This window comes from Phocoena phocoena, chromosome 8 (genome assembly GCF_963924675.1).
Source record: "Phocoena phocoena chromosome 8, mPhoPho1.1, whole genome shotgun sequence".
Taxonomy (NCBI): domain Eukaryota; kingdom Metazoa; phylum Chordata; class Mammalia; order Artiodactyla; family Phocoenidae; genus Phocoena; species Phocoena phocoena.
In genome coordinates, this window is record NC_089226.1 from 49,101,402 (window position 1) to 49,127,254 (window position 25,853).

The 25,853-nt window shown below is 38.7% G+C and overlaps 1 protein-coding gene across 11 annotated transcripts in view; it reads left to right on the plus strand.

The window, feature by feature from the left end:
* Positions 1-25,853, plus strand: part of DLG2 (discs large MAGUK scaffold protein 2) — a 928,219-nt gene that overhangs the window by 405,479 nt on the left and 496,887 nt on the right. For all 11 annotated transcript variants that reach the window (XM_065883319.1, XM_065883310.1, XM_065883311.1 and 8 more), the window contains 2 exons: positions 5,408-5,552; positions 8,285-8,423. In XM_065883319.1, coding sequence (XP_065739391.1) covers positions 5,408-5,552; positions 8,285-8,423 — 284 coding nt within the window. The remainder of the gene's footprint in view (positions 1-5,407; positions 5,553-8,284; positions 8,424-25,853) is intronic.

A 25,853-nucleotide genomic window follows, 5' to 3' on the forward strand; every position in this document is an offset into this window, starting at 1 on the left:
TAAAATATGGCTATTATTTCTCATAAATTTAAGTTAAGTCACTGGGCACGAGAAATCAACTTCCTTCTTTCCTATTCCAATTTTCCATTACTCATGAGGTCTTGCTATGTGTGTCTCATAAAGAGGTCACCACACTTAGTTTCTGTTCTCCCTTACTTAAGGTTTTTGTTCCTATTCATTTGAAAAATAGAGTTAATTTTGTTCTAACCATAACTAATTTTGTTCTAACCATAATTAACCATAGTTAATTTTGTTCTAACCATCTCATTGCTGAAAAGATGAAAAATAAGAAAATATTTATTATCCAGAGATAACCATTATTAACGTTTCTCATGTATTCACAGTTATTTTTAAAACAAATTTTATTATAGCAGTTCATTGCAATGGACTGCAGAGATTTCAGTCTTTGCTTTATGCATATTTCTTTTCATACCATTGATGTTACTACATTAGATTGGCCCCCTTTTTAAGTTATTTTACAATATGGTGATCATCTACTTTGTCTTCTCTTTTAAAGTTAACTTTGGAGTTTGTGATGTTTTCTTCCAGTGTTTCTAGAGTCTCACATTTCCTTGTAATATGTCTTAGTACAATTTTTATGTCCCTAATACCTCCCAGTTTGTCTCACTACATTGCTATTCCTGAATGAATATGGAAAGGTCAGTATGTTGCCATCTGTACGTTGCTCATTTCTCCTTATCACACCCTCTCATGCCCGCACACCTCCCACCTTTGTACCATCACATATGTATTTGCTAACACTTATTTGAATTCCCACAACACTTGCCATGTTCCCTTCTTGCAAGTCTCCTGGCACCTCTTTCTTCAACTGGTTTGCCCTCTTCTGTCAGCATCGTGCTCCAGTTCAGTGCTCCCTCTTCCATTCGAGAGAATGAGTCATCTCACCTCCAACCTCTCTCTCTTGGCCTCAGTCCTCTGTCCTATTGAAATACATGGCCAGGCTGCGCACACATGTCCCCCGCTCTGTGTAGCACACCCCACAGAAACACTTCATTCAAATGCACATGATTTTTTTTTTCTGAAACCAGGCCAGTTGCTCAGTGTTCACCATCATAGGCAGATACTTGATGCAAAAGAAAAAAGGAAAAGGAAAAGACAATGGAAAACAATGACAAGAGCAACCAGCCAATCAGTATAATGTCCCTTCTCTCTGTGTACAATCAGCTCCAGCTGTAGGCCCTTTATCTTGAGAGTTCAGAGGATAATGCACACATATAATTACCCCAAATAAACCCACTTTCGTGAAAAACATTTTGAAGACTTCAGCACAAAAGAGCACTTTTGGGTCCAGATCCTATACTATTCTGAATTTTTAAAAAGACCACACAGAAGCCTCATCAACAGTTCTCTAATTAAACTCATCAGTTCACAGATGTTTACAGGAAAATGCTCAGCGAAAATTTTCACCAAGAATTCCTGTTTCCTGAGAAGAGAGATGGATGATGACAAGAGTAATAGTAACAAGAGCTCACATTAATAAGTAATGAGCCTGCCACTTTACATAGGTCAATACATTTAAATCAATAACCCTTTTGAGGCAGTGATTATTCTCATACCTATTTTACGGAAGCCAAAACTGAGGCTAAGTAGGTTAAATAAGTTTCCCAAAGTCACACAGCTAGGTAGTGCCAGGAACAGGATGAGTCCTGGTTTGCATGACTCAAAAGCATGTGTTCTTAATCACTACGTATTGCTGCCACCGCCTCTTCCATAACGAAAATCAGTGTAAATTTTCCAACATTTCATAGTCACCAAACAAAAACTGACTGAACTACCACTATTTTAAATTACCAGTATTTTCCCCAATATCCTCTCTTTCCTCACTCCTCACCTCCAACTTTTCCTCAACTTCTGTTTTCTGCTCTAAAGATTTTCCTGGTGGTCTGAGAGTCTGTTAAGGCAGTCATTCTCAGAAAACACACTTAAAGATAACATCTTCAGGCTTCCCTGGTGGCGCAGTGGTTGAGAGTCCGCCTGCCGATGCAGGGGCACGGGTTCGTGCCCCGGTCCGGGAAGATCCCACATGCCGCGGAGCGGCTGGACCCGTGAGCCATGGCCGCTGAGCTTGCGCGTCCGGAGCCTGTGTTCCGCAACAGGAGAGGCCACAACAGTGAGAGGCCCGCGCACCGCAAAAAAAAAAAAAAAGTTAACATCTTCTAGACTGTTTCAAGGCCCAACTTAAAAATGGAAAAAGTGCAGTTGAATATACACTGGCCACATCTCTTTTTCACTGATAATCTAATGAGCTGTGTGCTTTCTGTACCCTGGAGAGAGAGACAATGAGCCCTGTCAGAAACAGCTTTTGTGCCACGTGTAGTCTAATCCAGTTGTTTTCTAACCTTTAGGGTCTTTATATGTTGGCTTGTGATCCTCACTGTTTATGCCAGCAAATACCTCCTCTCTTCTCTTTTTTCAATATAGATGTTTCTGGGGTGCATGGTCACAATATTCAGAGCCACCTTAAGCAACCATTGTTTAAGAGAAAACACCCACTTCCATACACATTTTAAACCATTGTATATGAGCATTATTTGTAAATATTCATTATCTAGGTACAAGTGGTACTGCCCTTAAAAAAGTGATTAATCAGGCTTCCCCGGTGGCGCAGTGGTTGAGAGTCCGCCTGCCGATGCACGGGACACGGGTTCGTGCCCTGGTCCGGGAAGATCCCACATGCCGCGGAGCGGCTGGGCCCGTGAGCCATGGCCACTGAGCCTGTGCGTCCGAAGCCTGTGCTCCGCAACGGGAGGGGCCGCAACAGTGAGAAGCCTGCGTACCGCAAAAAAAAAAAAAAAAAAAAAGTGATTAATCAAATATACAAGAAGGTTTTGAAGAAACATATATATATCAAACTACTTTCCATTTTACTTATTTATTTTTTGACTTTGTCAGTGTATTTGGCTGATGTCACCACTGGATTAAGCAAGAAGGGTAATGATTACTCAGGCTTTTATAACACTTAGGAATTCACATGACTTCTATATGTAAACTTGGAAAGAGACTCTTCTCCTAAAGGAAGAAAGAATAGGTGATGTAAGCCCTAGGTTTCAATGAACCAACACTCAAGGGCCGTCTCATTTTCGTCTTTTCAGGACGACGGTGATCCAACTGATGGCTTTGCCACATGGGGTCTGTGTGACCTATTTGTTGCAAGTTAACTGCTTCAAATGTCAGTTTTTCTCACCGGTAAAATGGGCCTAATTATTCATGTCTACCTCATGGAGCTATAACCAGGACCAATTATATGACTTATGTCAAAATATATACATAGTACTTCCAAGATATATGACACAGAGGTGTTAAATAAATGTTAGCTCTTATTATTATTACTGTCATTTTTGTTATTTCTCTGTCTATAACTAAAGGCTGCCATCATCAACTGTGTTCCCCATGCCTGTAGCCCCTCTACATTCCCACTCTATATGGGTCTATTCTTCTATCCATTCATTCCATAAACAGCTATGTTCTATTAGAATGTGAGTCTCATGGGAGCAGGGGCTGTGTCCATCTGGAGGAAGCAGTGTAGATGAGTGGTTAAGAGCATGGTCCCTGGAGCCAAACTGCTTGGCTTTGAATTCTGCCTCTACTACAATTTGATCAATGACTTTGGGCAAGTTCCTTAACTTCTTGGAGGCATGCTTTTCTCATCTGTAAAATGAAAGTGATCATAATAGCCAGCACATAGGTTATTGTGGGGCTTTATCATGTTAATATACGTAAAATAATTTAGAGTAGTGCCTGACATGTAATAAGGCTGTATGTGTCTGCTATGATGATGATTATCATTCTTATTTTTTATCACTATATCTCTAACATGTAGAACAGTGACTGACACATAATAGGTATGCAATAAATATTTGATCAATGAATAAACAAGTGCTAGACACTGGAAATATATAAGATTTACAAGAATGTCACTTGTCTAGAAGAGAACTGTAGGAACCGGTAGAGAGGCTTACAGCTTACTGGAGAGCTCATGGTCAGCAGTCAGGTTCAGTTCCCTCCTGTTCCAGGGTCCCTAACCTGGGCTACACCACCAAAGGATTAACTGACACATGGAATTTATATAGCAACGTGAAGCAAAAATAAAAAGCAATGCTACGAGCTATTAAATGACTAAAGTGCTGATTAGATAGTACAGAGGATATGTAGGAATCCAATCTATTTTATTTATTTACATTTATATTACATTTATTTGAATTCCACATCATTTCAGCAGGAACCAACTAAAGAATTGCTTCATAAAAAAATAGGAGCCAAATAAGGATAACCTAGGTACGCAAAATATTTCCTAAATATTTGAAAACCATTTAAGAGAAGTGTTGCAAAGACCCACTGTAAGCCACTGTCATGAAGTAGTAGTAATTGCTCAGGTATCACAGGCTTTTCTGTCCAATAACAAAAGAGGAGTTGCTGTTAAAGCCGATAGCATTAAGGTACTCTTGAACTTGTTCACCTGAAAAGTTCTGTGTTCCAACATTAGCACTCTTTCCTTAGAAAATAGACTCATGTTAAATGACATTTTGATGCGAACAGTTTTTAAAGTGAGAAAAGCCAAGTTTGGTGAAGCCGTGGGAAATGGGGGCTCTCGTATAATTGTGGTCTAAGAGTAAACTGGTTCATGTTTCCAAAGGGCACTTTGGACATAGGTATCAGAGCGCTTATAATATTCATATACTTTGTCCAGCGTTCGTTTGTATGAGTTATCCTGAAGAAGTCGTCAAAGTGGTGTACAAATATAGAAAAAAGTTTATTGCAACATCATTTATAATAGAATAAAATTAGAACCAACATAAACATGCTTTAGTAAGAGATTAGTTAAATCATTATGTTATAGCCATGCAGCACAGTGCTTTGTAGGAAACAAAACTCATGTTGTTGAAGTACATTCATGTTAGAGGCAAATGTTCACTCCAAGTTAAAAAGCAGGTTCTAAAACAGTGTGTGTAATATGGTCACAGTCGTTTAAAGAAATATATCCATGTAGGGAGATTAGGGATAATATTTATTTTCTTCTGCTGTTTTTGTTTGTTTTCTTCAATGGATGTGTATTACTTCTGTAATCACAATCACTATAGCATAAGAAGGACATTTGACCCCTTTGTTCCTTTTTCCACAAAGAGTATTCTGATTTCTATTATAAAATATCGTTTCCTCTTAGAAAAAGGCAGAAGCAACCTTGTTTTTTAGCACCAACAACTGTACCTTATCTGCTTTGGCTAATGCCTTTAATCTATCTGTTCTGTCAAAGTGTGATATAGATACTGGACTGTAATGATTGCAATTTAATCTTTACATAAGTCATAATTTTGTACATCTTCTTGCCTGAATAGTTCTCTTCACCTGCATAGATTTGGCTCTAATAATGAATGTTTTCCCCTTTCAGGTAAACAATTACAGTTTAGAAGAAGTAACACATGAAGAGGCGGTAGCAATATTGAAGAACACATCAGATGTAGTTTATCTAAAAGTTGGCAAAGCCACCACCATTTATATGACTGATCCTTACGGCCCACCTGATATTACTCACTGTAAGTACCACGCTCGGTGTCATCTTTGAACAGCATGCCAGGTTTGCAAAATCGGAATTCTACAAAGCTTGGCAAAGTCCTCTACTTGCACCTTCACTCTTTTTAGCCTGTGGAAATACTTCACGGGGATCCTGCACTTGACTCCCCAGTTGCCTTGGAGGCCTTACCTGATGAGTTGTCAGATTCACCCTTATGGAAAGACTTGATGATGTATGTTATGGACAGTGTGATTACAATAGCATAGGGGCAACACATTTTTTCAATTTATTTTATTGAGGTATAGTTGATTTACAATGTTGTGTTAATTGCCGCTATACAGCAAAGTGATTCAGTTATACATATATATATATATATATATATATATACACATTATTTTCATATTCCTTTTTACATGGTTTATCACAGGATATTGAATATAGTTCTCTGTGCTATACAGTAGGACCTCATTGCTTGTGCATTCTATATATAATAGTTTGCATCTGCTAATCCCAAACTCCCAACCCATCCCTCCCCCAACCCCTCCTCCCTTGGCAATCACACGTCTGTTTGCTATGTCTGTGAGTCTGTTTCTGTTTCATAGATAGGTTCATTTGTGTCATATTTTAGATTCCACATATAAGTGATATCATATGGTATTTGTCTTTCTCTTTCTGACTTACTTAGTATGATGATCTCTAGGTCCATCCGTGTTGCTGCAAATGGCATTATTTCATTCTTTTACATGGCTGAGTAGTATTCCAAGGAGCAATGCATTTTTAAAGTCTGTTTCTCAAGCCCCTGAAGGATGATAGCTCTCATGTCCTAATAGTTTCTCTTCCTAGTTCAAATCTATATAGCCGCAGAGTGGAAAAGAGGGACAGGCACAATAAACCAGAGATAGCACTGTGCTTCTTCCTGGGGGAAAGGATCTTGCCGTCAATTGGTGAAATCATAATCCTTAATAACTATCATTATAGTTACCTTTACCAGAATTTGATATATTGGCAAGGAAGCCAGAGAAAATTGTTGATCACTATGGCAGTGGAGATGGGGTGGAGGTGCGTGCTTCTAGGGCAACAAATAACAATAAGATGCTCTACTGCGTCCTCACAAAGTCCACTGCTGCATAAGCCCCGTGTTTTCCCCTCTTCTTAATAGGTCAACAAGAAGATTCTGTCCTTGGGGACTAGATTTAGAAGCAATTCATTTCTTTGATGTGAGTTTAAGGGATAGTTTTGTCAGCATGAGTAAATGTGCTCATTCTGAAATTTTGAGAAACCAGTTGTGAGGCTGGGAACTCAGAATGTCTTCAGGACCTGTCATTAATTAGTACTATGGTCTTAAGCAAGTTGTTTGACCTCTCTTAGATTTGGACGTTTCTCTTGAAATTTAAATGTTGAATGATTTTGTTATCTGCCCATTACATTAGCTATTGCTTTTCTTAATGGTGATTCTAAAATGACTTGCCCCAAAATATGTCTTTTTGTCAAGCAAGCAGTAAGATGAGATCAGCCTTACCTCAGGATATGAAAGAGTGTTAACTTTCAGTTTTTCAAACTGGATAAATTTAGAAAAATCTGTCTTGAGGCTCTGTGAGCCTCTTCTTGAAGGGCATATAAGATCAACGTCAAAGAGAAAAAGGAGAAAACAAAACTTGCTATTCAATTCAAGAAATGTGTATTGAGTAATTTCAATACATGCAAGACACCTTGTAAGGTAATATGTGTGATACAAAGGAGATAAAATCGTGGCCTTCATTGAAAGGAAGGCTAATGCAGATATATAAATAGTAGCAATATTTGGTAAACTGAGAGTGATGTACATGCTATGAGACAGGTAAAAATATATGTCCTTTGGGCACTCAAAGGAAAGGGATATCACCTGTCTTCGGAAGATCAGAAAAATCTTTATGCAGAGGGTGGCGTTTGAATTTTATCTTGAAAAATTGGATGAGATTTCGGTATCAGAGATGAGATAGGAGAGAGAAGTTGCAGGTAGCTGGTAGAGTGGAGCAAAGGTACAGATATTGGGGAGAACAGGCCTTATTTAAGGACCATAGGAGATTCATAAGGGGGGATATTGAAATGAGTCAATCTTGTAAGCATGGTGAAAGGGAGAATTTATATTCAGTACAGTAGTGGCAATGGAGAGTGTGTAAGCAAGAGAACAGCATGATCAGACCTGGATTTCTCAATGTATAAAGTGGATTTTGGGAAAGAACAGCAGCAGGAGAGCCAGTTAGGAGGCTTTTCAGTCACCCAAAAGGGGGATGAATTAGGGTGCAGGAACAGAAGAGAAAGGCCAGAGTTAGCCTGTCTGGCATGGGAGTAGAGCATATTTAGGGATTAAAGTCTTATACAAGAACTTGCTCCTAAGAGCCTTCTGCTTTTGATGGTTTGATATTAATTACATGAAAAGAATGCGAGCTCTGCCATTAAAAAGCTAACATTTTTATTTCAATAGAAAATTAATCATTGTTCTGAAAATATGAGTGCTGGGTCTCTCCTCCAGTTTTTCTCTTCACCTAATTATACGAACTGGGCTTACAGATATAACTGTTATTACATCTTTCCAATCCTAAAGGTCACCATGTGCTTGTACATATTAAATGCAAACAAACAGCAACTCCCTCCTCTTGAAGGATCAGAAAATTCTTAGCGGGTAGCAAAGCCTTTCTATTTTTAACAGAACTGTAGCATGACACATTGAATCAGCCACATAACAGATTTCTTTTCTTTTCTTTCACCCCTTAGCTTATTCTCCACCAATGGGAAACCATCTTCTCTCTGGCAACAATGGCACTTTAGAATACAAAACCTCCCTGCCGCCCATCTCTCCAGGAAGGTACTCACCAATTCCAAAGCACATGCTTGTTGAAGACGATTATACCAGGTCAGATATGCTTTTGGTTAATTGGGTTTGCGATCATTACAAGGAAGAAATTGCATTTGCCTAACATGGCAGCTGTTGCTTCTCAGCCCCATTCAAACTTATGATAGTCTCACCTCAAGTGGAAATCTGCCGAGACTTATAAACATGTGTCCATTGTCATCTGTTGGGAGCAAAAACCGCAAATTCTTTGTGGAGAAGTAGTAATAGACACACAGCCATCACCTTGCAATCTGTTAGGACTTTCGATATCTAACAACATTTGAGCTTTACAGCTATACTGTAAGATAGGTATCATTACTCAAAGACAGAAGATGGCTGAGGTTCAGAAAGAAGGAAGTAGCATAGCAGTATGTACGAGTCCCCTTGTAACCACATATCTGGTTCGTAGAAGAGTCAGAACTGAAAAGCTCTGAGGTTTTTTTTTACTCTAAATTCCATGTTCTTGCCACCAACGGCTACACACAATTCACTGGAACTGAGGCTTCAGTCAGTCCTCCCTCGAGTGCAGTAACTACAGGTGGAAAGGAAAGGAGTGAAATTAACTCCAAATGGTTTGAATTTACTATATCTCAGTCTCAAAGGGGAACAGCACGGGATTTTAGGACACAGCACAGAACCACATGGCTAACCCCACAAAACAAAACTACATTTAGGGCTTCCCTGGTGGCACAGTGGTTAAGAATCCGCCTGTCAATGCTGGGGACACGGGTTTGAGCCCTGGTCGGGGAAAATCCCGCATGCTGCGAGCACCTAAGCCTGTGCGCCACAACTACAGAGCCTGTACTCTAGAGCCCGTGCTCCGCAACAAGAGAAGCCACCACAATGAATAGCCCACACACCCCAACGAAGAGTAGCCCCCGCTCGCCGCAACTATAGAAAGCCCGCACGCAGCAACAATGACCCAACGCAGCCAAAAATAAATAAATTAATTAGTGTTTTTAAAAAAACTAAATTTAGCTGGCATGCCTCTGAAAAAGTCAGGTCTGACAGTTCAGAGAAGACCAACTTAGTTTACATCATGGTCACTGGTCAGGATTAAGTAACTTTTGGATGATGAACAAATGAATGAATGAAGGGGTGGATGAATAATAGGAAAGGTACATTTTTTCTTTTTTATCTTTAAATGTTTTTGTTCCAAAGTAATGCGTGCTCACTGCATTTGGTGAGGTAATGCAAAGATTTTCAAGAAACAAAAATCTCCCTCAAGCCCGGCAAGGTTCCCAGTGTGGCATTCTGGCTTGAACCGTTCATACCTTTTCTGTGTTCATACAGACGTGTACAAAGCATACTCAGATGTAGGTGGGGTTTGACATTGTTTTTACAAAATAAGTTTGTATTTTACACATTGCTTTGCAACTTGCTTTTCTCATTGAGAAAAACTTTTACCCAAGATGAGATTGCATACGGATATGTACACTTTTTTTCTGAAAATGTTTGTGTGGAAAAGCGATACAGATGGATCCTTTAGTTTTATATCCTGCCTGTCTACTGAAGTCATTTGTCAGCCTTTAAAAAAATTGAGGAGACTTCCTGCTGCTTGACTTTCCTTGCTGGTGCCCGTGTGTGCTTTGGTCTTTTCATTCCTTTCCTATTTCTTTTTAAATGATTAAGCATTTTCCATTTATTTTGCAATTTCAGGTTTGCTGAAGTGGCTTGTTACATCTTTAGCCAAGGAATGGAATGTTTGGATGCAGCAAATGTGCATCTGTGGTTTAAATCAAATATAAACCTCTTCCTACGCTGATATGTCTAATCTCTCTGCTCTTAATTAAAATGAAGGCTGCAGCAAAGATAATCCTCATGTTTCTCTGAAGATTGTATAAACATAGCCACCTTTATTCACCAGAGCAATAATCTATTTGCTCTCATCCTATCGCCAATATTTGATAGGATTTTAATTTGAAAATGTCATTTTATCTTACTAGGCCCCATAGTGAATTAAAATTTATTAAACCCCATTCATAATCCAGGCCCTTTGCTAGCTGTTTTACTTACACTATCCTTTTAATCCTCTCCAAAACACAGAAAGAAGGGCTGTCATCCCCATTTTAGAGATGCAGAAATTGAAGCTCAAGGAGGTTAGGGAATTTGCTTGTGGGCACACAGCTTTTAAGTAGGAAAACTGGGTGCCCTGCCAGCTTTAAAATTCTGGCTAGGAAGAAACATGTTAATTTTCTCCTTATTTTTAAAATGAAAACCAAGTCATGTAAAACTGTTCTCATCGTAAAAAAAATATGTGGCTAGAAAGGGACCCAAGAGTTTTGAAGAGCTCTGAAGACAATTAGATGCAGTCTGAGACATACTTCTACCACTGGCTGACTGTGTGAGCTTGGGCAAATCTTTTTTTTTTTTTTTTTTTTTGCGGTACGCGGGCCTCTCACTGTTGTGGCCTCTCCCGCTGCGGAGCACAGTCTCCGGACGCACAGGCTCAGCGGCCATGGCTCACGGGCCCAGCCTCTCAGCGGCATGTGGGATCTTCCCGGACCGGGTCAGAAACCTGTGTGCCACCAGGGAAGCCCTTGGGCAAATCTTTTAACCACTGCAAGCCTCAGTTTCTTCATCTCTACAAAGGGGAGAGTAATCAAATCTTTCTCAATAGGTTGTTGTAATGATTAAATGAGATAATACCTGCAAAGAACTTATAACAGTGCCTGATACATAATGAACATTAAATGAATGTTATCTGTTTGCTGTGGGTATACTCATTATAATTCTCAATCTACCTATTCGCATGGAATATTTCAGATGGTGTCTGGGGAAGAGATTTCATTTCTTCCTACAGTGATATGCCTCAGTGTCTTACTTCTTGCCTGCTTCCTTCCTTGCTCTCTGACAGGACAATCCCATAACTCTGCATAAAATCTTCTGAATGTCTGGTGCCTGGGAAACTTGTGAAATAAATTATATCAGTTTACACACACAAACACACAGACACCTCCCTCACATCCTCACCACCGCTGTATCCTCTCACAGGTGCTCTGTGCTATAAGTCATTACCACAGGTCTCAGAGATAAATATTTTCTGAGGCATATTCACCGCATTATTCATGAATATTCATTGAATACGTCCTACCAGACAGTGGGTACTGCAGTAGAGATGCAAAATGGAGTAAGAAACAACATCTCTAAGAACTATCAAATTGGGACAAAAATATACGTGGAACCGGTGGATCCCCCAGTACCTATTCCCTGATGATGCAGACCCCCTCCATGAAGTTTCCCATAAAGCCTATATGTATATTTTTAGTCCTGAGATTTTATACTTTGGTGTCAAAATGGCCTTTCTTTTATGGTAGTCAATGGCAGTTACTTATATCCTAACCTAGAAGATGAAAAGTTGGCAACTTTATATTAGTCCTCATTTTTTAAATGTAAAAGTACTGTAAAATCCCAAAGTGTGGGAACTACTAACAGAAACAAACAAAATTAGATCAGTTCAGTGAAGTGCTCTCGTGTTGCCCTAGCAGAGTTCCCCAGCACCAGAGAGGCACTTGGTAAATATTTATAAATAATTGTTTTGAGTTTTCCGTGAATGCCACAGGAAAAGCCTATGACATCAAATAAAGTTTTAAAGAGGAGATAACTCTTGTGTTTGAGCTTGAAAAAATGTGTAGGCATTCATCAGGGAGTCAAGAGATCAAGAAGGGGACTCATGGTAGGGGACAGCACATGCGTACTCAAGGAAGAATGTGAAATAGAATAAAATGAACACTCCTGTTATAGTTTGAATACAAGGCTCATAAAGAAAAATGGTACCTACCTTTAAGTTGTCTATTTCTATCCTTTCTCTCATCTGCAACCTCGTCATAAGATTGGAAATACATAGAGTAGTAAAAACAAAAAGATCACTGCTATGCACTATTACGCTAAGTGCTTTCATATACATTATCGCTCTGATATTATTTATATAATATTCTTAGTGTTGATTTTTACAGGTAACAAAAATGAGTTGAAGTAATTTTCTCATATCATACAGCAAGCAAATAGAAGAATCAAAATTTGAATTCGGGTCTGTCTTCAAAGTCCTCACCCCCATCCCTCCAACCCACCATCTCATACAGTCTCTTTTTATTTAGAGATGTTGGGTAAAGGGGATTGGGCTTGTATCAGGAGGCTGGTACTACCGCTTACCACCCAGATAACCCTGAACAAGTCATTCAATCTCCTGAGTCTTGATTTTCTCATCTGTAGATTTGGGTCCTCAGATTTCCTCATGGAATTGTGAGGTTTTAATGTGATAATATGTGTGAAAGTTGTCATCTTTAGAGAGCTATATAAAATTATTATTATCCTAAGGTGCTATAGTAGCTTACCTTTGGGGCCTACTTTACATTTTCCTAAAATAGTAAGTCAAGGGAATGAATCTTTAATGATGGGACTGGGGCTGACAGGGAAACATTTCTGTGAAATGGGTACCTTCCAACAACCTATAAAATTATATCAAATTGGCAGTCTTTTGTTCCAAATGTTCATAATATTTTCCTATCTTCCTGATTTATATTCATTTTTCTTGGGAAATACAGTAAGAATTTTAAAAAGAGTTTTGATTAGAAGAATGCTACAACGGCTTACCTGGAATTGTTTTAAATCTCTTTTACTATTTAAGGAAATGTGTACCCGAGTAAGCTGGGAAATTTTGTTTTTCCTCAATTTAGAGAAAGGAAGCCTAAACAAAAAAGCCTTGGATGAAATTCTCCTAGTAGAAACCCTACTGAGGCTCTTATAAGTCAAAATTATTATTATGTAAATACTCTTTTACTCTATTATTATGTAAATACAAAATACAATTTTGGGGAAACAAAGCTGTTACAATGACGCTGAGATGGTTTTTTGGCTCATAGAATTATAGACTGTCAAATTTGGAAGGGCCATAAATGACTATAGAGTCTAATCTTCCTCCATTTGATGGGTAAGAAACACGAGGCCGAACATGATTTGTTGGCTATCCCTAGGTCTCACAACTTGTAAGTAGTAGAATCAGATTTAGAACCCATGTCTTCAAACACCCAGTCCAGTGCTCTTTCTCTTTCTCTTTCTCTAAGCTGATGTTCATTGTTTTATGATGGAGTAAGAAGCTATAATCAGTCAATGATCACCTGTGAGCAGTACCCACTTTGTATATTAGCTGCAACTATGGATCCCCTCTCTACTGAGCCAAGTCTTCCCTGGTCACCTAGAAGAGATGCAAACCAGACACCCTCACTATCTGGTTAAGTATTCTCAGGATACACAAACAAATCATTGATACTAAAATGAAACCAAAAAAAATTGAGGATGCAAAGTACAATTTCTCTTTCAAGATGTGGGGACTTAATTTCCCAAACTATGAATGCGATAAATGCTGTCATGAAAGCCAAGGGCCTTAACTATCACCGTGAGCAATATATTTCCCAGTTTAAAAACCAGGTTCACCTGGACCTGAACTTATTGTACCCAGATGTCTTTCTAACTGGCTCTGTGTAATGTTCCCTCACATAATTTGGTTGAGCAAAAAGCAAGAGCCGAATAAAGTCTCAAGAAAGATTTCTTGTCTCCAGAAACTTTCAAGGACCACTCTAAACTGTGACTGTGATATTCAGTTTGACTCCCTTATTACTAAATAGATATGAACCCATCAGACTAGAGTCTGCCTCCCCTCTTCCCTCCCCAAATTATAGAACATTAGTTTACTGGACATAGTATCTAAAATGTATTCTAGTTCTTTTCTCTTTCTCCCATTCATTCATTCATTTACCCATTCAGTGAATATTCAGGCTTCTACCATGTGTCAAGCAGTTATTAGCCACAAAATTACAATGGTGGACAAACCAGACAAGGCTCTGGCCCTTAGGGACTTTACATTCTAGTGTATTGAATAGGAGATATATAGATAAATGAGTTATAGATAAAAAGTGCTATAAGGAAAATAAAATCGTATGATATGCCATAGACAGAGTTTGGGGAAGAGAACAGTGTAAAGGAGGACAGCCAGGGAATGTCCCTCTGAGGAGATAGGATATGAGCTGAGACCTGAATAAAAAGAAGAAAAGTGGTGATCTAAAGATCAGAGGAAGAACATTCCAGGAAGAGGAAATAGCAAAGCCAAAGTCCCAGAGGCAGAAATAAGTTCTGTGGGTTCCAGGAATATAAGGAAGTCAAGCTTGGCTGGAAGAGATGAGCTAATGGGAGCATGGCAACAAATTAGGTTGGAAGAGTCAGCAGCCAGATGATGTGGGACTTTGTAGGTAATGATGAAGAAGTGTAGGTTGAATTTTAAGTGCCTTGAGAATCTATTAAAGAGAAGCAACCAGGAGAATGAAATTATCTGATTTATGTTTTATTTAAAAAAAAAAAAAAAACCCTCCTGACTGGTATATGGAGCAGGTCAGGGACCATTTGAAGAAACAAAGGAAGAGATCATGACAGCTGGGGCTGGGGGAACAGATGGCAGTGGAGGAGAAGAGGGGCACAGGAATCTGAGCTAGATTTTAGAGCTAGATTCAACAGCCGTCTTGCACAGGAGGGACAGGCCTGCTTCAGTCAGGCTGATCTACTGGCCATTTCTACGCTTTTTATTCGCTGTCGAGTAAGCTTTCAGAAACACCATAAGTGTTTGCCACTGTTGTTGTTGTTTTCCTTGGTGTTTAAGTTTGTGGATCAGAACTGGTTAGAGGCTAAATCACTGTTTCTCAAATATTGCTACCCACATGCCCTTAGGCTTTGAAAAAGGAATTTGTTCTCCTCAGGATCTGGGGTAGAACATGAAGCTTTCTGTGCAAGCATGAAACATACAAAGTCTTATGTTTTGTCATAAAATTTTGGGAGATATCCTTGTTTGCTTTAATGTGGAAATATTTTGATTAGAAATTTAATTGTTTTTATTCGAAGTCTTAATGTAAAGTTAACATACCAGACGGGTTTTCTGGGGATACTAAGTCCCTGGCAAATACCATAAGCCCCAAGTTGCGGGTGAATACCCAACTCTGAGAAGCACTGAGCTAAATTACACAAACATGTCAGTTATTAACTCTGTGCTATAGAAACCACCTCTTAATTACATCTCAAGTTTTGTGGTCTCCGTTAGGGACAGGTTCTCAAAGGATGTCAGCACTTTCCATCAGTGAAGTCTGGTCCTGTTCTAGGCTCTCTTCTTTTTAACTTATATTTAATGACTTAAAACCATTTCTGGATGAACTGGAAGGTCCTTCTTTTGACATAGGGAAGAAATCTTTTCCTACCTGCCATTAACCAAGTATAGGAAAAAAGAACTGGGTGTGCCCTAGGCAGACAACTGTGCCTGCTTTAGAATCGGGATCTGGGCAGCACAGTGCTCAGGTGGGTGTGCCCTGGAGCCACCCTGCTCAGGGTCCTGCCTCGACCGCTTCCTGGCTGTGTGACCTTGGGCAAGTTATGTAACTGTGCTTTGCCTGCGTTTTCTCATGTTTAAAAGGAGCAGAATGATACTTCCCACCTCATAGGCTTATTGTGACAAGAAACTGAGTTAACACATGTAAAGTTCTTAGAAAAAAAGTAAGCACTTGATAAATGTTACCTCTTGTTAATACCATTTAAAACAAGGGTTTAAGATGAACTACTCCACAAATAAAATCATTTTTTGGTGGAATGGAACTGTAGCCAACAAGGGTATGCAGACGCTCAAACAAAATCTACATATAAGTTTTTCTCAACTAATTTATCTCCCAGCACACCTCAGAATATTGTATTACAGAAGTCTTATAGTCTTAATGCTTTATTAAGGATCTTTATTTTTATTAACACAATGAGTATCTATTACCCTCTTCATTGAAAATATAATATAGGATTCAGTGGAACCAAATATGATAAAAACTAGTCTATCAGTCTGGCTTCTGTGGCCAGATACAATTATCCTCTGGATAATTTCTTGATTTTGCCATATATTATTCATAGTAGCACTCAACAACCAACACCATGTAGCTTTTCCCTCAAAGAAATTCTGCAAAGTATGGCATCAGACTCCTCACAGCGTTTGTAAAGGGCATTCTTGAACTTAACCAAGTCAGAGATGCATCAACAGTGTCTCTCAGTTATCTGTTTTGCTCTGTGCTGCATGCCTGATTTCTGCAGTGGGGATCCCGCCTGGCATTATAATATCTGTCCTGAAGCAAAGGATAGTAATGAGAAGGGGTGACTGGGACAAAAGAGGTGAGACAGATGGAGGATAACCCACTTAGCGGAAGCCTCCAGGAGAGTTTTGTCTTTATTGACGGTGGCTCCACATAACCATTTAGGTTTACTTACATAAACTGTGAGGCATGATTGATAGAGCTATCCTGCTAGAAACAGAGAGAGTGGCTATGCTAATGGGGATGAATCTTAATCAAAGGAAGATATCCAAATATGTATTGGAAAACATGTTAAGCTGCTGTTTGTTGTCAGGGAAATTAATTTAATGATAGGAAAAATGAAACAGTCATGGGAGTTTTAAGACAGCCTTTTATAGGTGTTTGTCATTTTGTATGTACCTAATAACCAGACATAAACATACAACAAGGCCTTATAATTTTATGGAAGATGGTTATTGCACATCTATGACTATTGTTATTATAGATGTAAAATTCAAATAGATAGTTGTTTAATCGATGCTGTATTACATTTTAATAGAATGAATTTATCCTTGGCCTCCAGGGCTGGTTGAGACAAAAAAAAGGGTTAATGGTGGGCAACGGAAAATTTTGGAGCACCACGTGTAGAACCAATGGACTGTTAATTGACTCCAGGCCCCTTAAATTGCAAGTTAACTACTACCACAACACAATGTGTAACTTATTTCTGGCCCTTATCTTGTGACATTGAAACAGGGTGTATATTATGATTCAAAACAAGTAGACAAAGCCTCTTCCTCTAGGAGTTTGTTTTCACATCCAGGTGTCAATAAAGTAATAGTAGACAGAAGACAGCTGGTTCTTAATTGTCCACATGTGGTGTGTGCTTTGAAAATTATGCAGCACAGCACTGCCATCCCTGAGGGACTCCTTCCCCCTCCTGTGGCGTTTGCTACTGTGGGGAAGGCTACCGTGTTAATGGTGATGTTTGCTTTAAAAAATGTAAGAAAATCGTGGCACACAATTATTGCATTTCAAAGACTTATGTTCTTATATAATATAGACATGAATTTCATACGTTTTGGGTTGCATCATTCACTTTTTCTTCTAGGTAATTTCTTTAATCTAGATAATGAAGCAAGCTATATCTGAGTAAACACATCTTAAAAATACTGCCTTCATACATTTTCTCCAGACATCCTTTTCAATCTTTAATCTATTTCTTGCCCCTTTTATTGCTTTATACCCCTCTTCGACTGTTTCTCTCCAAAAAGTGTTAATATTTTCCCTAATTGTAAAAGTAATATGTATTTGTAGAAAAGTTACAAAGTAACAAAAATATAAAGAAAAACTCACACCACAGAGGGATAATCATTATTATTATATGATACATTTCCACTAAGTTGTTTTTCTTCATATAGTAGGTAGCAAAGTTGAGATCTGAATACAGTTCAGTCTGGCTGCAGAATCCATATCCTTGACCCCTCTAGCAAGGGTCACGCAGTTGGTGTAGAACAGGATCAGGATTCAAACTGACTCCAACGTCTGGCTCTTTTTGCTGTACTGCATGGGTAGCAGTATTAGTTTTAAGATTTCTAGAATCTTCTCTGTGCTTCAAATTAGTCTCTCTCTGGTTTTTCTTTTGTCCATAAAGGTAAAACTAAAGTTTTATGTCATTGCTTCCTCCCAGCAACACTTACAACCTGTTCAGGGGAGGCAATCTGTTTTGCTCAGAAAGAAGGGAGGCCTTCTGCATGGTGCACTACCAGGTGGGGGGTCAGTGAGTCCTTAATGCCTTTCATTCTGGCTGTAACACCAGACCCTCTATGGTTGCTTTAATGAACATTTTAAGTCCTCCCTGAAAGAACTTAGCTGTCCCCGTGAGTATATGTGTCTCTGAGTATAAACATCTAAATATCAACCCTCATCCTAGGTCTCGTTTTAAATTAGATTGACCTTGAAGTAGAACCGTGTGAGTCCTTTATTATGCAGACTGTGTCCTACATGGAAACTCTGTCCGCTGAGCCAGTATTGCTCGATATTTTGTTTTATGTTTTTTTCCCCCTAATCTTTTTCTAAAGTCTCATTTACCAGGTTCAGACAGGGGAAGAAGGCAGAATGAAAGAGCTGAAATAAATGTGATAGCCAGAGATTTCAAAGCCAATTATGTGAGGCCTTGCTCTGCATGTAGAGCAGAACTGGTAAACCCTGATAGCTGTCCAGTACTGCCCAGATACTTTCCTGTTTCTCATTTAGTTCCTATAACACCATACAAAATGAGCAGAGAGATGTTACTATACTTGTTTAACAGATTGAGAATCTGAGATGACAGAGATGCCAAATTTCCCCTGTAACAATAGAGAGTAAGTGGCAAATCCAAAACCCAGAGTCCAGAAGCAGGGTGGCATCTTGGTTAATAGCTCAGATTTTGGATTCATAATAACTTTGGGTTCACCACTTACTGGCTGTTTGACATTGGATGAGTTATGTAACTTCTCTGTGCTTATTTCCCCACCTATGCCTATACCATGGGTTATTATTAGGATTCAATGAAGTAATCTATGTAAAACAATTGGAACAGAGCTTGGCACAAAATAAGCTGCATTCAGGTTAACCGTTATTGCTATTATTATTATTATTAGTCTTGACTTATAGTCCAGGACACCATGGTGATTATAGGACCGGTTGCAGTTATTGATAGCAGTGCCGGTTGGAGATGGGGCAATGAGATTAGGAAGTGAACAAAAGGGAAATATGCTTCCAGCTAGCCTAATAATACTTAGACTTATACTATATTTACACTTGCCTTAAAAGGGCAGATTTTGAGACTTTATGTTGATTTAGTGATGTTTCCTTTATATTTCAATTTCTTTTAAAATATATACATGTATATATAGAGAGATCCTAATTAAGAAGACTTTATTCAAAACCAAGCCTAACTATTAAAGTTATATAAAAAGGAAAGTCTGTGTTAAAGAAACTGGTTTTTTATTTATTTATTTATTTATTTATTTTGGCCGTGCCACACGGCTTGCGGGATCTTAGCTCCCCAACCAGGGATTGAACCCGTGCCCCCTGCAGTGGAAGCACAGAGTCTTAACCACTGGACTGCCAGGGAAGTCCCTGATTTTTAATTTGAAAACTCTAAAATTAAAAATTCTAGAATGTTAAGTAAACACAAATATATACTTTTTCAAATACTCAGATTTACTATGCAGGCATCCTAAAACTTAAGTAAATGGAGTGATTGCTTTTGCATAGCTTCATGATTTGAGCACAGAAATCAAGTATATGCAGAGCAACACCTATGATGAGACTTCCCACTTCCCAAGGGTAGTGTTAATTCCACGGCTTTACTGTACAACACCAGTCCCCAGCTTTTTTGGCACCAGGGACCAGTTTCATGGAAGACCATTTCTCCACACACATGGGGTGGGGGGATGGTTTCGGGGTGATTTGAGTGCATTACATTTATTGTACACTTTATTTCTATTATTATTACATTGTAATATATAATGAAATAATTATACAACTCACCATGATGCAGAATCAGTGGGAGCCCTGAGCTTGTTTTCCTGAAACTAGATGGTCCCATCTGGGGGTGATGGGAGACAGTGACACCCGAAGTGTGTTGCTTATGTCCAGTCTGCTCCGTAAGATGCAGCTTCATTGTCACTTGCCACTCACTGATAGGGTTTTGATATGAGTCTGCAAGCAGTTAATTTATTATGGTCTCTATGTAGTCAAACCTCTCTGCTAATGATAATCTGTATTTGCAGCCGCTCCCCAGCACTAGCATCACTGCCTCAGCTCCACCTCAGGTCATCAGGTATTAGATTCTCATAAGTAGCGCTCAGCCTAGATCCCTCACATATGCAGTTCACAGGAGGGTTCGCGCTCCTATGAGAATCTCGTGCCACCGCTGATCTGACAGGAGGCGGGGCTCAGGCAGTAGTGCGAGCGATGGGGAGCGGCTGTAAATACAGATGAAGCTTTGCTCGCTCGATGGCCGCTCACCTCCTGCCGTGCGGCCCGGTTCCTACCCCCGGGGGTTGGGGACCCCTGCTGTATAACATTAAATTGGACCATAGATGGTCGGATGAAGTTTCACGTACAGTATGTATGCAAATCCATGTAATGCTGAGTGTAGCCCTGATGACGTTATGCTGAGTTTAAAATCATGAGGACTAAAGGGAGATAGGAGGAGTTACAAGTGAGGAGGAGCTTGTAGGGAGAAGGTGGTCTCCCCAGTTAAATCAAAGTAGGATCTTCCCAAGAACCACTGTGTTCTGTAGCTGAGAGAGAAATATTCGGTTAAATTCTGCTTAAAAAAATTAAATTTTATGTATCTCACTGGTGAAATAAAGAAGAGTAGAACTCCTTACCGTCCCTTGGAAAAAGAACTTAATACTTACACTCTACAGATACTAGTGTTTATCAGCTGAATATTACCAAGTCAAAAAATTTTAAAGCAATACCTGTATTGTATAGTACTGAAAGAGACGATGCAACTCAAAATGTGACTACTTCATAACTCTCTCAGAAAGAAAAGGTCTGCTGTCTAAAACTAGTTCCAAACTCTCACAACAAATCAGTCACCTGCGAAACCTTTGTAAACACAGAGTCCTGAGTCCTACCCCGGATTTACCGAATCTGTGTGTCCAGGGATAGAACTGGGATATTAATATTAAAAAAAAAAAAAAAAAAAAGAGGCCAGAAAGCTAGCTGACTGTTTTTCTGCATTATGAGGACACAGCAAAAAGACAGCTCTCTGTAAACCGGGAAGAGGTCACTTGCTAAGAATATGACCATGCTGGCACCCTGATCTCAAACTTCCAACCTGCAGAACTGTGAGAAAAAAAAAATGTTGGTTGAGGCATCCAGTCTATAGTAGTTTGTTCTAGCAACCCAAAATGACTCAGACATTCACAACGAAATATAGACAAGCATTCTATATGCAAATTGGAGGCAAAATATCCTTATAGGATCTATATTTTGAAATTCTGTCAGTAACTGGATTTTTTAAAATGCATGTAGCATTGCAAAACTTAAATGTTTCCATAATTTAAAAAATAAAAATAGAACAAAAGCCCTCACAGATGATTGTGATGCAGGCAAGTTTGAGAACCACTGACTTAAATTCATTATGTCTTTGACTTCAGAAAAATCATATTACCAAAAATAAAAGCAAAATGGAGCACATTAGAAGAAAACATGGTCAGGCGTTTCTCCCATAGGATGAGTTTTTATAAAAACATTGGGTGACACTAAATCACCGACAATACTAGTGATAATATGCCCAAGAAAGGGCATTGCCCCTGAGCAAGAGTTAACCAATCACAGAATTTGTTCAATGGTGCTTAGATTTTACAATTAAAATTTTAGAATTTTTATTTAAATACACCTATAGCAGATATGCATGTTACTTTACAAACACATGTTTTTTAAATGGCACACGACTTTATTTTCTTTAAATCAAATTACACCTGATAGTAGGGCCCTATCTTGCCTACTTCTCCTCTTAAAGTTCTTCCTTGGACATCAATCCTTTAGGAGCTCAGACTTTTGAAGAACAAAAACTTGGAAGAGCATTTCTTTGGGAAAATTCTGCTTTCCCTCCTGTATCACAAGTCTCCAGTGAGCCAAGGGAATATAGTCAAATATAAGTTCATTGCACTGACAGAATAGCTGCTTCAAACTTGGGGAAGAAAAAACATAGTAAGTTCCAAACACACATTAATATTTCAATAAGTTATCCTACCCCTCTCCTTTATTATTTACATTGCTTTAGAAAAAACAGGTTATGTTAGTCAAATTCAGACATGCCACTACCCCCCTTTTATTATGAAACAAATGTTATATGTCATAAATGTTAAATGTTATAAAGGAATCTTTGGTACTTCTAGGTCCCTTAAGTACATAGCTACCATCTTACAGCAGACCAGACAATGTCCTTATGGCTAAATGCATATCTGAGTCAGGAGTAGCTGTTGATCATCTCATGGACCTATCACAGATGCCAATGGCAAGAAATTAGAGGCTGTGGGGAGGTGAATTGAGATTTCTAATCCAATTTCCGTACCCCCATTAGGCTGCCACCTATACCTTGAGTCTCTTGTGTGTAACTACAAGCTTCTTATAGGAACCCATTGATCTAGATGCTTCAGTAAATACAAGAGATTCAACAATGCAGACAACTACCACATACACTGTTGGCAATTCTTATTTTGCTTTACATTTTCCCACTTAGTATCCTTCAGTGAAATATTGCATAGTGAACCCTGGAGTCAGAGAGACCTGCCTTCAAATCACGTTTTGACCGCTCCCTCATGGTACCACCTTATCCTCGCTGAGCCTCAGTTTCCTTATCCAAAAACTCTAGGTAATATCCACTGTGAAAGTCTGTTGCTATGAGGATTAAAGGTGGTGATGTATGTGACCAAACAGTGACTGAGAAATAGGGATTCTCTGCTATTCATAATAAACTTATATTCAACCATTTTCCTTCCCTACCCCGCTATCCCCAAAATTCAATTCCAAAGCTCAAAATTCAATTCCAAAGCTCAGGAAAGTCATGTAGATTTATCAAAATATTTCATATGAAGACAAAAGAGAAGATTATGGAATGACTTTTAAGCTCTATATTCTGCATTCCACCTTGCTGGCACTGAGGTGTCCTGAACTAAACTGAAAACCTATGAAGTCCACTGGCTCTTTGATGCTCTGACCATTACTTTTCACTGTCTCTTTCTTTATTATGACCCTCGTGTAGTTTGCTGCATGATATCCATCTTAGTTGTGATCAGAATGTATCATTCTAAATTTTCTCCCTTCTGCTGAATGTCTTCCAGATTGGTTAGATATGGTAGATGGAAGCCTCCACTCTATTGATAATCTTAAAAAGAAAAAGAAAAATCTCCTCCATCCGGTTTCACTGCTGTATCTTCATTTCAGTAGTTCATTTAAAAGCAGCTTTTGCTTCCATTGGATGTACTGGTCTAGTTGGGATTTCCCAAAAGAAGCAGTCCTGTCTAGATCCTCCTTATTGGCCAGGAGTCCTCTTTGCAGATGGACTTCAGTGCCGATTATCTCATCCCTCTGGGTGTTTTGTGCTCTTACTCAGCCTGCTGGAAATACCTTGGACAACAGCATACAAGGAGAGATCTCTTATTTAAAATTCCTCAGAGCATGAACAAGAGGTCCGTCGGTATGATTATCCCAAAAATGTGTTTGGCAGGGAGGGAGGGGAGGTTTGGGAAATGATGAGAATAGTCTGGTGACTGTAGGGAATGCAATTAATATTGGCTGAGTTCTGCCAATGTCAAGCATTCTGATAAGTCATTTGGATACTTTTTTTTTCTGTTTATTTTCACAATAGTCCTGTCATGTACTATCTATCACAATTGTGCAGAACTGAGAATCAGAAAGATGAGGTAACTTGACTAAATCTGCACAGCTGATAGGTAGGAGAGTTGGGACTCAAACTTGGTTTGTGTTTCACTAAAATGTGTTACCACCTAGAATATTAAATATTCATAAAATTCTTCAAATATACCTAATCCCAAGATTTGAGGGAGTTTATTTTGTCTATTAAAATAGAAACTCTGCTATAAATGGGTTCATATGCTGTGCATTGCCATATTTTCAGACATATCTTCCACTTTTCCCCTTCGTGCCCCCATGCTCCAACCAGCTTAACCAGATAACTAGCTTTACCAGCCTCCCTGACTGCTCTTGCAACACTCGACCAAACATATGCTTCCCTTAGCCATCGCCATCCTTATTTTCACATGTCCAAATACTATCCATTTTTCTCGTCCCAGCTCCAATGATGCCTCCTCATAAGATTGTTCCTGCTTCTTTCTGCAGGATATCATTTCCTCTTCGTTTGAATTCCCAAGACAGTCTATCCTTCCCCGCCATCACACGTAGCTGGTTTTAGCCTTATTTGATTAAACACACACACAGGCACACGCATACGCACATCATCTCTCTAAGACAAAGTGATGCTTGAGAGAAGAATCTATGTTGGATCGGATTTTTATCTTCCACATCATCTAGATTCATACATAAAAATAGAACACAAATATAGTTATTTATTGAGCTCCTACCATATGGCAGTGATTATTTAAGGCTTTGTATATTGCATCTCATTTAATCTCCTAGCAATCCTATAAGGTAGGGCTTAAGGTAAAGCATTTTCTAGATAAGGCAGCCAAGATTCAATTTAAGTAATTTCCCCAGAGTCACACAGCTAAGTAAGTGGAAGAACAGAATTCAAACCCAGATTTTGTAGTCTGAAAGCTCATGTTCTTTCCACCATGTCCATAGCCTCCCTGTATGGTTTCTAAGTGTGTAAGTATATGTTAAATGAATGAGTAGATGCATTAGTAAAAAGACTACAGTTGCTGTAAATGTGTTTTAATTGTCATCATTTCTATAAAAGGATCCTAGTTAACACATAATTTCCCTGAAGTAGACTAAACCTTAACTGTAATCTTTTTTTTAAGTGTTTTTATTTTTTATTTTTTCAAATGACCAGAAATTGAGTTTATTCAGGAAGAGTAGAGGAACTGCAATTAAGAAACACATGCTGTGAACCAGCTCCAGTGAGTCCCTTGAGGATTAGGGATGGGCTGTATTTATGGACAAGGAGTGCAAAGCAGGGGGAGGTCCAGCCAGAGTCCCAGCAGCAAGTTCATTGGCTTGAGGATGGGGATGGATTCTCGGTGTAATCGTCTTAATATTGAATATATTTGTATAACTCAAGACATATGAGATTCTGACAAATTTAAATAACAAATATGGTGATATCCATTAAGCCATGCTGTTAGTCATAACCAGTTTTCATAATGCTACATTACCACTCTTATAATAACTTGTTAGTACCTATACATCATACAGAAATAAAAGTTACTCATTATTAAATAAAAATTAGCCCTATAATGGGAAAATGTATATTTTCCATTTCTGTTGTTTGAGAATATGTAGATCTTTGGGGCTGAATTGAACAAGACCCAATACAAATCTCTAATAGTCCTCTGGAATAAAAGAAAAAATTTTTAATAATTTTAAAATATGGGAAAATAAGAAAATCAACATTGCCTATAATTCCACCACTCAGAGAAAGCACTGTTAACATTTCAGTGACTTTTCCAAACCTACATATAGGCATAGAGATATACCTCTCACAGAATTGGCCTCATACTACATATGCAGATTTATGGCTTTTTATCTCTCAGCTGACACGATAAACGCTTTTTAAAATCATTTAAAAGTTATTTAGAAAACATGCAATATTGAGAGAAAATAAAAATGTTATGTAGATGTATTTCCCAGACATGATATTCAGTAAATTCCCTGACAT